Source organism: Neopelma chrysocephalum, unplaced genomic scaffold (assembly GCF_003984885.1).
Source record: "Neopelma chrysocephalum unplaced genomic scaffold, ASM398488v2 Primary Assembly neopelma1_71, whole genome shotgun sequence".
In the NCBI taxonomy this organism is placed as follows: domain Eukaryota; kingdom Metazoa; phylum Chordata; class Aves; order Passeriformes; family Pipridae; genus Neopelma; species Neopelma chrysocephalum.
Window position 1 is genome coordinate 8,374,262 of NW_020897731.1, and position 15,804 is coordinate 8,390,065.

Below are 15,804 nucleotides of genomic sequence, written 5' to 3' on the forward strand. Positions count from 1 at the left end.
CCAACTTCCAAATTCTAACTAAAGCAACAAAATACTCTATTTACTCACAAAAAATGACTTTGCAACCAAATATGTTTATTGATTACCACAAGTGAACTAGTCTTTTCTCTGCATCATAGTAAAAGAAACTAAGGATCAAATATTCCTTCCTAGCCTTGATAGGCCTATTGAGCTGAAAGACGTATAGAGACCAGTGTGTCCTACTAGCCAAAAGACATGGAGTTCATGGGACATTCATATGCCAGAAATGATGTTTTTATCTGAATAAGATAAAAAGATAATATTTGGAAGACAACTACAAGCTCTGGAAACTGTTAAGAGATTAGTTTGAGGAAAAGAGGAGGAATAAGAGGGTCTAAAATAGATTGCAAGATTGGATGCATTCTATTCACAAGCAAAAGAAAAACATTTCTGTATGAGGTGTTACACTTCAAAATATAATCAATGCATGATGTAGGAAGAGACATAAAGTTTGTCCTTTCAAAGACTTTGATTTATGTGTTTTCCCAATGTTTACAAAGTTGCACACACATGTTTACATAATCTCTCTGCATAGCTACCACTTGGCAGCTATTCTGGACACACAAATGCAAAGTGAATCCTTCATTTTGCAATCTCTCCCCTCCAAGATTCTGGTGAACGAACTTCCTCTAAGCCTGGTGCTGTTGCTTTACTGCTCTGATCCATTGCTTTAGTTTAATCTCCTTCCTCTCCTCCCCTTCTACCTGAGGAATAAAACAAAAGCTTTGGAGAAAAGCTGCCCAGTGGCAAAAGTTTCAGGCAAGGAAGTTGGAGGGAAGATATTGATTAGTATCAAACCACTTTCAAAGTAATGGAAGGAGAGGCAAAGGAGAGTTTCATTCTTTTCTAGTAAAAGTTGTATTGATTCAATTCTGTCCTTATAACTGAAACAGCTTGCTGGCTCCCGTGAAGCCAGCTTTCTTTCCATTCTGGTCTCTGTGTCCTGCTTATTGGAAAGTGGAGAATGGATGAAGCAGAATAACATAGTCCCTAGTCGGGGACACAGGATAAGATCAGGTTCCTCTCTGTCCTGGCAATTGCTAAACTCTGTAATAAAACTAAGCAGATTGACTGGATTCTCCTGTTCTCTCATGGAATCATGAGGGCAAGTCAAGCTCTTCCTCATCATAACTTCCTTGCTATGTAATGTAAAGGCAGGTGATCATCCATCATACCACACTAATGCATCATTACAACCTCACTAAAGTCAGTGGAGTTATAACAAGTTAGCAACTAAGATTTTTCCTTTAGTTGTTTTCTCTGTGCTTTATTGGCAAACATCAGGCATGCTGTCCTTTCTTTCAGTGATATTCACAATATAAGTCCCTAACTATGGGAATATATTTGCTTCAACATATGGCCCATGACGTGCCTCCATGTGGTAGATGGGGAAGACTCATTGCTCATTTTGGTTTCTGGATCAACACTGACAGTTCAAATGTGGTCCTCCTTGGATATAAACAGAAAGGCTTTTCTTGCATTCAGTAGGTGAACAACAAACTATTAATTTGTTGACTTAGAATACCCTATAAAATATTCCTTAATCATTTGGGCAGAATTCTTGTTTAATGGTAATGGCAGCACCCCAACATGGAAGAGTTGAATAGCAGAGATCAGCTTCAGGGAAACTGGAAATACCCTGAGACACTGGAGTTATTCACACTGCAGTTAAAATATATCAGCTGTACCTGATAATGTTTAATCTTTTTACATCTAGGTACTACTGAGTGAAATTATTGTATTATCATGTGAGGACCTGCCATGACACTGTTGGGTGTTATATTTCAATTGATATATCATCTTGAACATACTATTCATATTAAAATCAGATTAATTTGTACCAGGTTTTTTTTTTTTAAAGAGCAATTTAATATAGCTGACATCACTTGAAACCATTTCCCACAAACTTAATGATAATACCATTCTATGAGAAATCATATGCTAAAAAAAAATTGCATTTAATATTTTTTCCTATCTGTTATCATATGGAATAAATTTAAAGCAAATCCATAACTATGACAATTTTTTTAGATGTCACAAATGCTATACATTCAGAGCATTAAAAAACCCAAATGTGAGCAATGCTGAGGGGTAAATTAACCATTGTTTAGAATTGAAAAAGTAATTCCATAACCAATGCATTATATAGTAACAAAGCAAATATTATAGATTCTTACCACATACAGTTTGAAGGATGATATATTTCAATAGTTCAGTAACTATATAAGTGCTGTCTTAAAGATTTCAAATTCTTTCAGCTCTCTGAACAATTTTATGAGGTGATGATGTGAATCTACATCCATCAAAGATCCTATTGCATGATGAAAAGTTAATGTTTCAGAAAACTGGAGTGGTCTCCTTAGCTGTGTGATTATGACTGAAAGCAGTTACACAGCAAAAAGGATTAGTTTGGACTCACATGAGCAAACATACTGACAAAAGCAAGTATTTTTTGAGAAAGGGCTTCATTGAGTGAATAGTTTTTGTTTACTATAGCAGTCCACACCAGGCATTTTGTGAAAAAGTTGAAAAGTCGACAGCAAAACATCTCCGTAACAATTAACTGAAAGAGCTTATTTCTACAAAATGTGAAAACCCCCTCACTTCGTATAGACAAAATATCCTAATAAATTAATGTAAAGCCCTCTTTGCAAGTAGATGAAATAATATGACCCGTATAGTAGAGAACAGAAAATTCTGAACAAACAAATGAGAATTTTTAAAACATATATGCATTATATATATTTTAAATACCCACGTTTAGTGTTGGCATCTATGCCTTTTTTTGAAAGGTGTAGAGCAGGCTTGATCCTAAAGCTCATTCTGTAGGAATAGTGTATTGCATGAAACAGATTTTTAAAACACAGATACTGATTGAGAACAAAACTCTAATTGCATCATAAATCAGAAGAGCAAAGCATTCTGTAAATATGAACTGAACTACCAAGTTCAGTATCAGTGAGCAGCTTTCAAAGGCAACTGATAGGTGTTATGTTCACTATTTTCAATTTTTCTAATAAACATCCACTCACAGACAATTGTAAATTCATTGTAAAATATAAATCTTATGTGAGCATCTACTTCTGTTTTCAATAACAAAATAAAACCAGCAGAAACAAACTAGGATTTTTAGTCTGTTATTTTCACATTTTTCATTTCACAGCTTTCTTTCATAGCTGATGCTCTAAGTCTATTTTAGCATATCAGACACCACACCTACAAGCAGCACAACTGTGAGTGACCACTTTACCTTCTGAAAAATCAATCAGTCCCAGCAAATGAAGCAGCTTCAGAGATGCAAATATAATCACAACAATACCCACTGTTTGCAGTCCCTCCGACTCCCACTCAAGAGTCAACATTCTTCCAACAGGCAAATCATTCCAGTCTTCACACCAGTTTGCAATCAGAGGGAAATTGGAAGATTTTACCAAGAGTTTGCTTTGAAGAAAGTTGCAGGGTTGTAAAGCAGCACTATACTGAGCTGTGGCGATTCATCAGCCACTGTAGCTGAGACAAAATATTAAATAAAGCCCTGCATCTCATGCTTCTCTAAGCTTTTGATTTCATCAGTAGCGAGTCCTCTTAGAAGGCTGAGGTGGACCACGAACCCCTGGGTATGACATTGTATCCGTCAAGCAGCGTTACTTAGAGCTGCTGGAGGAACATCTGTGTCGGAGCAGGAGACTTGGCTGTGTCAGTGCCAAGAAGAAACGCGCTCTGGAAACTTGCACTAGGGAGCACACTGCTATCAGCACTGCACTCCACTGCTTCCAGACCCAGGCTTTGCGATTCTCCCCAGCTTCTCTTGGTACAGTTTTTGTAAGTTTGAGAAATGACAGCTTGCTAAAGACACACATCTGTTTTCATGTGTGCTAAATGCTGCATATCAGAAAACTACTACTCTCTGCATTAGATAGAATAATGTTCAGAGAAACACTGTCCCTTCCTCTTCTTAAGCATCACCAGAATCTAATTAGATTCTATTCTCGCTGAAAGTGAGAATAGAAATTAAAGAAATACACATCAGCATCATCAGTGCCTCCAGCTAGCAAAATATAGTGCTGTCAGGGAGACATGCACTGCTCAAACCCCTGATCCGTAACCAGGAAGAATGTATTCTTTATTGATTGAGAAACAAAGGAGTGCTTTTGCGCCTCAGGATGTGAACTTAGAAGTGCTGAACCCCAAACTCTGATACACACGAATGGGTATTAGGCATTTTGCACAGCTCCTGAGAAGATCTTGCCCAGGCTATGTATCAGGGGAAAAAGAATCCCAGTTGATTTATTGGACAGTCTGTATAAAACTAATTGTCCTGTGTTTATTAATGTGATTACCAAGATGATACCCAGAGTGAAGAATAGGCTTTGAAGAATATTTATGCAGCATATGCATAAATAAGGTTATACTTAAATGCTTGTTCTTGTTTCCGATTCTAATAATCTAAATAAATCCTAATAAATCCTGTCCACTTGCTATACAAGGCAATAGAATAAAGTGAAGGGAAGTCTCAGAAAAAAAGTAATTTTATGCACCCTTATTACTAAAGACATATGTTATAACTCTAAAAAGAATCTCATAAATGATGTCTGGTATCAACCACTCATCTTAGTTTGCTAAACCCTTTGCATTAGAAAAAAATTTTACTAACTGTTGAGAAGCTCGGATACTTTTAATTTTGTTCAGAAAGTCATTATAATTTCAAATTATCATAAACCAAATTGTAACATTGACAATCTATTATTTATGGCCTACCAGGCAGAGACAGAAAAACATAATCTACAATTTACTATAAGCTTCTTTTTTTTTTCTTTGAAGGCTGTCTGCACTGAATTAAAGTAACTAACTAAACCCACAGATTTTTCCATACAGGCAGGAATACAGAATCTCCATATTTTTATTCATTCAAAAAATCGCATGTGTACTTCAGTTATTTTAGGTTATATCTGGCCAATATATAAGCAAGAATATTCTTTGATTTTACTCTTCTGGGTATTTAGTACTAGAACGTCATGAGTTCTGTATTATTTACTTACGCTCTCAATCTGAATGTCAGTTCATTTCCTATTAATCTGTAAAGCTAAAACAATGTTCAAGAAGAAAGCACAGTAAAAAATCAAACCAAATACACCATCCCAAATTTGCACTTTCCAAATATGTCATTACCTTTGCCACATATTCTACATCAACTATCCAATAAATTTTCCTGTTAAGTTCTATTCATTTTAAAAGTAACTTTTCATTTCCTCTTTACAGTTTCTTCATTTCCTCTTTACAGTTTCTAGCTATTCCATTCTCCTTTTAAGGCTCTTACATGTACAACTTAACTCATTCTCATGTCTGACTTCTATTTTTTTCCTTGAGTTTATTTCTATTCACTTTTTATTTTTTCTCAACTTTGCGTTCTTTTTATCAAATGACGGATGTTTACAACACTTCCAGGCTTAACGTGATCCCAGGATTGGACCTTTGACCCATATTGTCTTACAGGCATTACAGAAACAATAATCCTAATATAACACAAAAAATCATGCTATAAAGGTGAAAGAGGCCTTACTTATTTTTACTAAATGGTATCAGGGAAACTATTAAAATGGAGAAATCTATCAGTCTACATTTTCCCTTAATGCAGCACATTCAGGCTACCTTGTGTTTTTGAGTTGCCTACTTTTGGAGCAAAGGCCCTTCTACTCCACCTCTGAATGTGCCAATCCAGTCACAGAAAGCCACTCAGCAAGAAGTGGTCCCAGCCACAGCCAGGGTTTTGTTTTCTGCTTTCACACAAGAATACCTGGATCTCTTAAAAAAAATAAAAGAGACAGAGATTATGAACTTGGTGACTTTTAAGGGCCAAGTGTACCCGGACACCAAATGAGTTACAGAAGAATTTTTAAGTTAAAAAATAACATCAATTTGAATTAATCTAACATTACTGACTTCAAAGATTACCTCCTTAAAAAAGAAGTAGACTTTTCCTGTTGTTTCTCATGATAGTTCTCCAAGTTAGGGGAACCACACTTTGTCAATCTCCAAGCCTTAGCTCTAGAAATAAAAGCAGTAGGGATAAGACACTATGTGGAAAGGAAAAAGAAATTATATGTGAAATCTGTCCTGCAATACACCATGCAACAGAATAAAACAATGCTACCTCTAGAGGCGAGTTCTTCTGGAAGTGGTTCAATTAAAAAAATTTTACACCCCAAAACAATTGAAAATTAAATCAATCTTGAACAAGGAGATAACAAAATTCTGTTACATATAGGCCACGTCTTTGTATTCTGATCCCTTCTTAAATTAATAGTAAGTTGTAATTTCTCTCTCACACTTCATATTTTGTTCAATTATTTAAAAATAAATACCCATGAGATACATCCATGTGGTGTGCTCATATTGACACAAATTTTAAAAGCTCTTCAAAGGACAAGAGGGCACGGTCTTAAGCTGTGTCAGGGCAGGCTTAGCTTGAATATTAGGAGAAAATTTTTTACAGAGAGAGTAATCAGGCATTGGAATGGGCTGCCCAGAGAGGTGGTAGATTCACTGTCCCTGGAGGTTTTTAAGACCAGACTGGATGTGGCACTTAGTGCCATGGTCTATTAACCACGGTGGTGTTGGATCAGCGGTTGGACTCGATGATTTCAAAGGTCTTTTCCAACTCGGTCAATTCTATGATTCTATGAAAGAAAATGAATTTTTCATCAAATGGATAGAAAAGGAAAAACTGTCTTTTACATAAAACACTGAAACCAGGGGGTGACAGCTTGTAATATCCAAGCATTGCTCCCTAATTCCAGCTTTTATTTCTGACTTTGCAATGCATTCTGGTGGTGATTGAGCAATATATTTAAGTCTGCACGAACTTCCTTGTGATTTTTCACTAGGTTGGATGGGGGAAAAAAGAAGTACTAGAAAGTGTTAGTAAGCTATCCTATCTAAACATAAAATTCCACTGGCCTTGAATTCCTCTCCACGAAGATCTGAAGCAGCCAAGGAAGGAGAGCCAGCAGGGTAGCCCTGTATGTTAGATTGTTTAGAGCTTAATGACGGTGACAATAGGGTTGAGTGTCTATGGGTAAGAATCAGGGAGAAGGCCAAGAAAGGAATCTGTTTTAAACCACATGACTAGGATGAAGAGGCAGACAAAATATTCTATAGGCAGCTGAGAGAAGTCTCATGATTACTAGTCCTTGTTCTAATGGGGGACTTTAATTTACCAAATGTCTTCTGGAAATACAACACAGCAGAGAGTAGACAGTCTAGCAGGTTCCTGATGTGTGGAAGACAGTTTCCTGACGCAGCTGGTGAGGGAGTCAACGAGGGAGTGAGTCAATGCCTCACTGGACCTGCTGCGTGTGAACTGGTGGGTAATGTGGTGCTTGGATGCCGTCTTGGGCACAGCCATCACAAAACGGGAGTTTTCAGTTCTCAGAGAATTCGGGAAGGGGATCAGCAGAATGGCTAGCTTGTACTTCTGGAGGGCAGACACTGCCTTGTTTGGGGGACTGGTTGAGAGAGACCCTTGGGAGGCAGTCCTGAAGAGTGAAGGAGTCCAGGAAAGCTGAGTGTGCTCTAAGGAGGCAGTCTTACAGGAGCAGGCTGTTCCCCATGCGCCAAAAGATGGAGAAGAACATCAGCCTGGTTGTGCAGAGAGCTTTGGCTGGAAACCAGGATTTCTCTATAAAAACAAGTACAAGCTTTTCTCTCCAAAGTAAATAGACAAGAGAAACCCGTGCTGAAGTGCTGTAGGAGATATATCTTCCCTGGAAGCACAGATCCTAAATCAGTTCTGAACCGGATAGAGCAAATATGCCTAAATTAGAACAACAATCCCATTCTGGAGCCCTAACATTCTTCCATAAACAATCCCAAGCAATTATTGGCTGCCCTAATCATTGTAAATAGAATAATTTATGTGTGGAATGCAAATAATGTAAAAAAGACACCTTAAATATGACAGTGTATTAGGTGCTATGTAAATATTGGAACTGATTGCTGCATGCTTGTAGAATACCGTCAATTTTCCCTCACTTCTCGGAAGAAGAAAAAAATACTCAGAAATATAAAGCTTAGATATGGGAAATTAAATTTTAATAATTTCAAAGTTGACTAAGAGCAGAGAAGATCTGCCATTTGAAAACAAATAACATTCCACCTAATTTAACACATCAAAAGAAGTAGCAAATACTTAACACACAGGATGCTAAGAATTGAACAATTAAGGAATAAAACATTTTGAAATCCTAAAAACACCTAAATAATAATTCAGTGTTTAGTGTATTAGAGTATAAAATTTCCCTATAATTTTATATGATTACCCAGTTCTTTCAAAATTATCTGATATTATCATACTTTTAATATATATTGCTAAACTAGTTTAATCACAGCCAACTCTTAGTTTTTGACTATAAGGTACCATTGTAATTAGCACAGTAAAATTATGCATATTTTCTTTTAATTGCTTTAGTCCTCATAATTTTTATTTACTTTTATTTTAATGCTTACAAGACGATTTTATTGTCATTCATAAACTCCTAATCTTTTCAATTTCTTCTGACTCTTATAGAGAGCCTACCTGATCCCAAATACATTGAAGTGGTTTATGTCTTTTCACTATATTTTAACATCTGCTTGTAAACAGTATCAGTCTTCTCCAGCTTTTCCTTTATACTTATAATGATTTTCATTTCTGTGCAGACATTCTGGATTTGCTGTCGTCTAATATACAATGGGGCTGATCAAAATGGAACAGCTTTCAAGGCAAGGGTGTATGCATTAATTGAGTTGAATTATACTGCTTTCCTAGGTGATGAAATATGCACAGCATTGTAACTAATTTATGCATGTGTGTGTGTGTGTATGTGTGTGTATGTGTGTCTTAATTGGCTAGCAGTAATAGTTCATTAGATTCTATTTGATATTTTCCCCCAAAGTATCTGAAAAGGGAAACTGCAGATGAGTTAGAAATAGAAACAAAATTTGGAAGTATTAATTAGCTGCCCTTCTTTCTGTACTCTCTTTTTCCAGAGGGACATGTCAGTCAGCCAGAAGAGAATGAAACCGTCAAATAAACACAGAAAGGGCACCTACGTACAGGTCAGAAAACTGCTTATCTTCAGCTTCTTGTTTGTGCCAGATCTGAGCTTATTAGGAAAGTTATCTGGTAGATAATGAACTTAATCTCCTATTAGTAAGCCAGTAAGAAATCTGCTCACAGGCAATAATATACAGTTTTCTACAAAAAAAAGTTCATATCTTTGATCTGCAGAAGAAAACTACGTCCACGGGAAAGCATTTCAAGAACCAGGAGAAGCAATTAATTCACACATATGCTTTCAAGAATTATTTTCAAGGAAAAAGAATTCATACATTTTGAATGTAACACCTCTTGTGTAGGCTGCTACAGCTAATCACAGAACATCATGTAACTTTCATAAAATAATTAGAAAAATGAGGCTAATGTATGGAATCATAGTATTCATCTTGTCAGCACTGCAGCTATTGAAGAGCAAAATATTGCAGTAGCAGATTACTTATTCAACCAAAATTGCAGGGAAACTTTTGGTAGCTAGAAGAGCAAGGTAGAGTGTAATTACCCAAGATTAAATTTCTCAGGCTTCATATATCATCTTTAATATTTACACTAAGTGCCCTAGATCTCTAATGACTAGAAGCAAATATAGGTTGAGAAATAAAAAATTCAGCACCTGTACAGGCAAGATAAGATTCACTGGTTTGTAATCAAGGGAGAAAATACACTACCTAAGCTTCTGAAGGTTTGGGCTCATAAGTAAATTACAGTAAAGTAATATCACAGCTAAAGCTATATAAAGTTGATTTACGCATTTTAGTAGTCTGGTTTAGGCTATGGTGTGAGATTTCATTACTTTTACCCTCTCTTCATTTTCACCTTCTGACTCTCACTTGCTCCTAAGAAGCTTTTGTTCTTGCTTTGATCTAAATCAAAGGACTGATGCCACTACTGATCTGAAAACAAGAGTTGAAAAGAATCCCACAAGAAAACCATTACCAACTTCCCCCCACAACACAACAGCTATAGGTGGTTTCATTTGTCTAAAAAACTAATTTATATAGCATGTTATAAAAATATGCTTAAAATAGCTAGTGTGCAAGTGGTTTGTAAATTAAATGGCATGTCCATGGGAGTAACAGTAGCATTTTAATTTATTAAGCTTTAGCAAAGCATTACAGAGCAGCTATATGTTTCCTAAACAAGGTTAAATTACATTTAGTAATAGACAGTAATCAAATTCTGGTTTGTTTTACTGCAAAGCCCACTAGCTTGTTTGACAAATGAAATTATCTCTAAATTATGTGACTGCGTCTTCAGCCTACAGACTTGTTTTTCTTTTTACATTAAATCATACTTGCTGCAGCAGGAATTGTCACTACCAAATTTGCAAGCATAAATGTATGTCTACACAGGAGAAGTGCAGCATAATGGAACTACGATGGGCCTGTCACACCCAACTACTTAATTAGCTGTAAAGACCTACCTTCCTCTGACTACACTAAGATGTGCTTTTCCTGATTATAACAAAACACAATTTTTTGCCTATGCAACCCTCGTCTTCTTCAGTCTTTTGGAACTAAAATGGTAATAGGAACGTCTGACCTGCTGATTTTCTTCTTTCACTACTATTTTTAAAATCATACATTGAAGCAAGAGGATGCCATTATCAACCACTTTATTTATGCAAACAGAGAACTACTGGGAGGTCTACAGTTCTAGCTGGTAGAAATGATGGAACAGAGTAGCAGCATTCACAGCTCCATATTCAGTCATTTTCTGTTAACCAAATTATGAGTATATCCACTTATGATTGCCCATACATCTAGGAAGCCATGTCTTTATGGACCGTGCAGTTAGATGACCTCAGATGAGTTCCCAAAGAAAGGGAAAGGTGTTTTCTGTGGTGACAGATGAGAAAACAAGTGAACTATGTATGCTAGTAATAAAAGCTAATATTCTAGTAACCAACAGGAATAGTCATCATCCAAGCTTCCAAAGCAAATATCTATCAATTTAAAATCCTCAACCTATCCTGTGCAACACCTCTGTTTCAAAACTGATATTTCTGGCTCCCTATGGTTCAATGAATAGTTAGCAACTAAAGAAAAAAATAAATGTATTATTAACCACAATCATAAGACCATCGCTACTGTGATGATACAAGGTCTTTTCTTGAGATGCACCTGTCTTTCTCTGATATAGAATAACCCATGTACAAAAAATGTTCTATTTCTCTTCTTGGCTTTTCAAAAGGTGAAGTACTGTATTTTTGCCATAGCAACAGGAAAGTATTATAAATGAAGCCTGAAGTGGCTGACATATTTCTACTTTTGATGTACTTGTTAAAAGATGAGTGTATCTGTCCTATAAAGATGAGCTACAATAAATTAACCCATATTACACGGCTGCAGCACATTCAAGAAACATTAAAAAATCCTGCTGTAATCCTGATTTTGTCCCTTAGGTGAATATAATAAGACTTATACTATATATAAAATATGCACAGATTTGACCACAGATCTGCAACATGTGGTTACCACCGAGAACTATGTAATATTCAGAATTAGTCCATAGCACCTGCTTATATATTATTGTCTCATTTATTAACAACTTGTCTAGCATGTAATTGTTTAATGTTTTATTTATCACTGAAAAAAAAAGAAAAAAAGCATTTACCAGATGATGCCACATCTGGATTACCATGTCCAGTTTCTAGCATAAGGGAGACATGGACATCCAGGACAAAGCCGGTGAAGGGCCCTAAAAATACCTAAGGGACCCAAGCACCTCTCCTATGAAGAGAGGCTGAACGAGATGGAACTGATCAGCCTGGAAAAAGAAAGGCTCATAGGGAATCTCATCAAATGTTGATCAACACCTGATGGAGTTGCAAAGAGGATGAAGCCAGGGTCTTTCCAGTGGTGCCCAGCGTCAGGACCAAAGACATCCTTGGAGATATTAAAAAACCATCTGGACACAGTATTGGGCATCAGGCTGTAGGTGGCCCTGCTTGAGCAGGGCTGTAGGACCACAACCTTCAGATACCCCTCCCACCTCAACCATTTTGTGATTCTGTGATTTACATCCCTCTCTGTAGTGGTTTGAACCAGGTTTTCCCCCTGAAGCTAAGAAAGTGGTAACCCCCAGGGGGTGGTGACCCTTGGGGTTTGACCCAATCAGTGCTCCTGCAAAATATAAACATATCTCTAGACCGGAAAAGAAGGAGTGGTACTTGTTGTGAGAAGAAGAGTAGCCATGTTGTGAAAGCCATGAAGCAGGGGGCCAGTGAGCCCCCTCTGGGGGGCCTCGGCCCCTCAGCCCCCAGCTGGGGTCATGGAAACTCGGAAACAGTGTCAGACTTGACTGAGGGCTGTGACTTGAGAAGCTGAAGGAGTTTTCTCCACTGTGAGTGGGCAGACGGAGCAGCAGCAGAGCAGCAGCGTCCGGGAGCAGTGGCAAAGAGCCAAGCAGATAAGACGGAGAAGCAGCAGAGCTGCCGAGCAGAAAGACACAGAGATCTCTGATGGAGAGAGACAGAGAGAGAGTTTCGGGGGTAAGAACTTAACAACCAAAACTCCCCAAACTCCCTGGAGACTCCTCTGAGAGAGAGGAAGATGATGGCTCTTACTTGAAAGAGTCTTGGGGTGCAGTATGCACTGCAGAGAGGAGCTTAAGAAGCTCAGACTGTCCTGAGAGCTAAGCCAGGACGGCCAAAGGAACGTGTGTGTGTGGGGTGACCTTGCCCCCCCCCCCTTGCTGCAGCTTCAGAGAAGTTGGCAGCCATCTTGAGTCAGAGCATGGGAGCTCTGCAAAGGGGCTTGACTCCCCTGAGGATACCAGACCATCACGAAGGCTTCTGCACTTCGTTGATATGACCGTGGTGGAGCAACCTTTGTCTGGGTAACGCAGCCCACGGAAAGACACTTTGTTTGCGTCGAAGGGCCGAGAGAGGCTTGAAGGCCTCCCTTGTGTGTATTGGCAAAAATCCAACAACTGCTGCTTCATGAAAGACACAGAGAACCTACTGCCCTAGAGAGACCTGCTGCTCAGAGATTGGAAGGGGTCTTTTCTTCTTCTTCCCTCCTGGACTTTTATTTGGAGGGAGAAGAGATTTGGCCCATTGTAAATATTATTGTCATGGTATAGATAGAGTTAAGTTTGTAAATGGTATTATACTATTTATTTATGTGTACAGTGATTGTAATATAATTCCCTTCCCCCCATATTGAGTCTTGTGTTTTTGTCTGGAAAACCCATCTCACATTGGGTTGAGATGTGGGAGGGGGGCTAGGAATCACGAATTGGATTTTGAGATTTCAAACCATGACACTTTCAATAACATTTTAGAACTTCCTTTCCTAAGCAGAACCTTTTTCACCTGATATAGTTTTTCATATTATACAATTTGATTCCTTTTTAGGGACAATAATTTTAGGGTTAAATCTAATTCCAAGTACACTTGAGAATAAACCTTTTAGGGTCAGATCTCTTCATGCTTCTGGACGCTTTTCTTCTGTGTAGGGCCTGAATAGGTTCACTTCTGATAAATGGTACGAGTAGCAACAAAGGAAAATGAACAAGGATACAGGGATATAAATGCATATAATCCCCATACTGAAAGGTAAAGGAGCTTTGCTTTATTTTTTTTGCTTTTTTTTTCATTCAGAGATTTCACTCTGGGAATCTCAGAGGTTTCTAATGCCTTATAATTCCACCATTAAAAGTGTAAGTTAGGTAGAGTATTAATAGTTCAGGAAATTTAAAGTTTTTATGAGTTAGACTCCCATTTTTTTCACAAAAGAGAGAGAGGGAAAAAAACTTGTTGGGAAGGGGTTGAAAGAACTGGCAAAACTTGATGTTTCTCAGCTCCTAATACAATTTTTTCTTGGCTAACAGCCCTAATCCAGTGTAAAAACCTACAATGATATTTGAGGATCCATGTAATGCAATGAAAAATTTTCTGCTACAGCAATTTTGCTGTTTTGGCAATCTGGAAAGCAGCATCAGGATAAAACCAAACCCTGAAAGAAGCAATGAGCTTACAATGCCTTATCACTTAAGTAAGTAAAAGGAACGTTACAGATTTTCCCTGAGGAATCACTAACATCCAACTAAGCACAGTATCATGAGACTCTTGTAGATGCTGAAATGAGGGAAGCAACAAAATAAAGAAGTACACTATCTTGAACCTTCGACAAAACTTTAGGCACCACTTTAGAGTGTGCTATGCTGCAGGGATCAAGTCTTTTCTTCTCCAGTAGCTTTGCAGGGTTTACCACACCCTCTATATGGTCCATGTTTATAGCTTAGATGAGCAGATATTCCATTATGCACAGCAGGTTTGTGGGTCATGAGAAATTCATTTTCACATGCTTCTTGACATGCATATGGTCATACCCAAATTCCACAGTGAGATGCCTGCATGTCTTCCTCCTGATAAACCAAAATGATTTGGAATTGGATGGATTTTTAAGCCATTTTAAAGCCATTTTCAGCCATTTTTAAGATGAAGAATATTTTTACTGTCATTAATACTTCAGGAATAATTTCCCCCCAATAATCATCTGTGCACCAGGCTATGAATTTTAATTTCTTTAATCTCCTCAGAAGCAATTTCCCTAGCTTTCCAATCATGCTGCTCTTTTCTGAACTCACTCTAATTAGGCAAAACACTTATATGGAAAAAAAATTAGTAACTAGTTTTTAGGTAGAGTTCAATTAGATGAGCCAGACTGTATAATGACAAGCCAACCATAGCCTTAGCATTTCATTAACAGCCTCCTTTTATAAAATTTTAAATATTTAATAACATTTTGTCTTTTTTATTTTTCAAAAGCAAATAAACTTCAGCATCCCTTTCCCTTTCACAAGCCTGTATTTCAGTTGCGGTACCCCAAGAGTGTGCTCAGACCTCAACCTATTCCCTCATTGCAAATGATGCTTGTTTTGGGTAATGTGTATTTTCAAACTTATTCTTAGAGATTATTCTTTGCTAATAGGGACAGTAACACATCCTGTCTTTCACTGAAGCACATCGAGGATAATTAGGCTGTTCCAAGGCTGCTTGAACAGGTCTGGCAGTTTGTTGCCCTGTCCCTAGCATGTTCCTTCTGGACTTGCTTTGGCGCTTATCTGATACTGTGTGAGCTTTCACAGATAATGTTAAGTCAGACAAAAGAAAATTTGACAAAAAAATCAAACACGCAAAAAGTGGAGACTGTCCTCAAGGTACTTTGCAAGCAGTGCTCTTTTCACTTTTGAGTACTGATGTCAAGGTTGTAGTCCAAGACTAGCAATGCTGTGCAGGCTCAGGAGGATAAAAGCCAGACTGTAATGGTGAAAGACAAGGCAAGCCAAGAAATAAATCCTAGGCAGGTTTTAGCTGACATAACCAGCACAGAGATATTGCAAGAAGTAGTCAAAACTTGCTGTCATACCAGATGGATGCAAAAAGAAGCAGCAGCCAAGCAGCAACAGCATTCCTTACTTAGGATCAGAGAGACACAGACCCTACGCTCACATGCAATAGGAAAAAACCACAGTTCAGTCAAACTTTGTATGTTCAACATGTTTTGTGATTAATCCTGATTTACACTTCTTAACATAAGTATACAGGACATGCTCATAGGACTAATACCTCTGAAAGATATTCCTTAGACTTTCCAATTTGAATTCCGGATGAAGGAATAAGTTAAGTTTATATTATATGATATTCAGCCAGTCAGTAAATTCTCTTGGTGAATTCAAGT

At 37.6% G+C, this 15,804-nt stretch overlaps 1 protein-coding gene across 9 annotated transcripts in view; it reads right to left on the bottom strand.

Moving 5' to 3' along the window:
- KCNIP4 (potassium voltage-gated channel interacting protein 4) overlaps positions 1–15,804 on the bottom strand; it is a 409,601-nt gene that overhangs the window by 101,768 nt on the left and 292,029 nt on the right. Inside the window, exon 1 of one of the 9 annotated variants that reach the window (XM_027686731.1) lies at positions 3,272–3,733. The exons of 6 other annotated variants lie outside the window; for them this stretch is intronic. In XM_027686731.1, coding sequence (XP_027542532.1) covers positions 3,272–3,383 — 112 coding nt within the window. In that variant the 5' untranslated portion in view covers positions 3,384–3,733. Of the gene's footprint in view, positions 1–3,271; positions 3,734–15,804 lie in introns of those variants that run through there. 2 more of the 9 variants (XM_027686736.1, XM_027686740.1) reach the window with 2 other exon arrangements.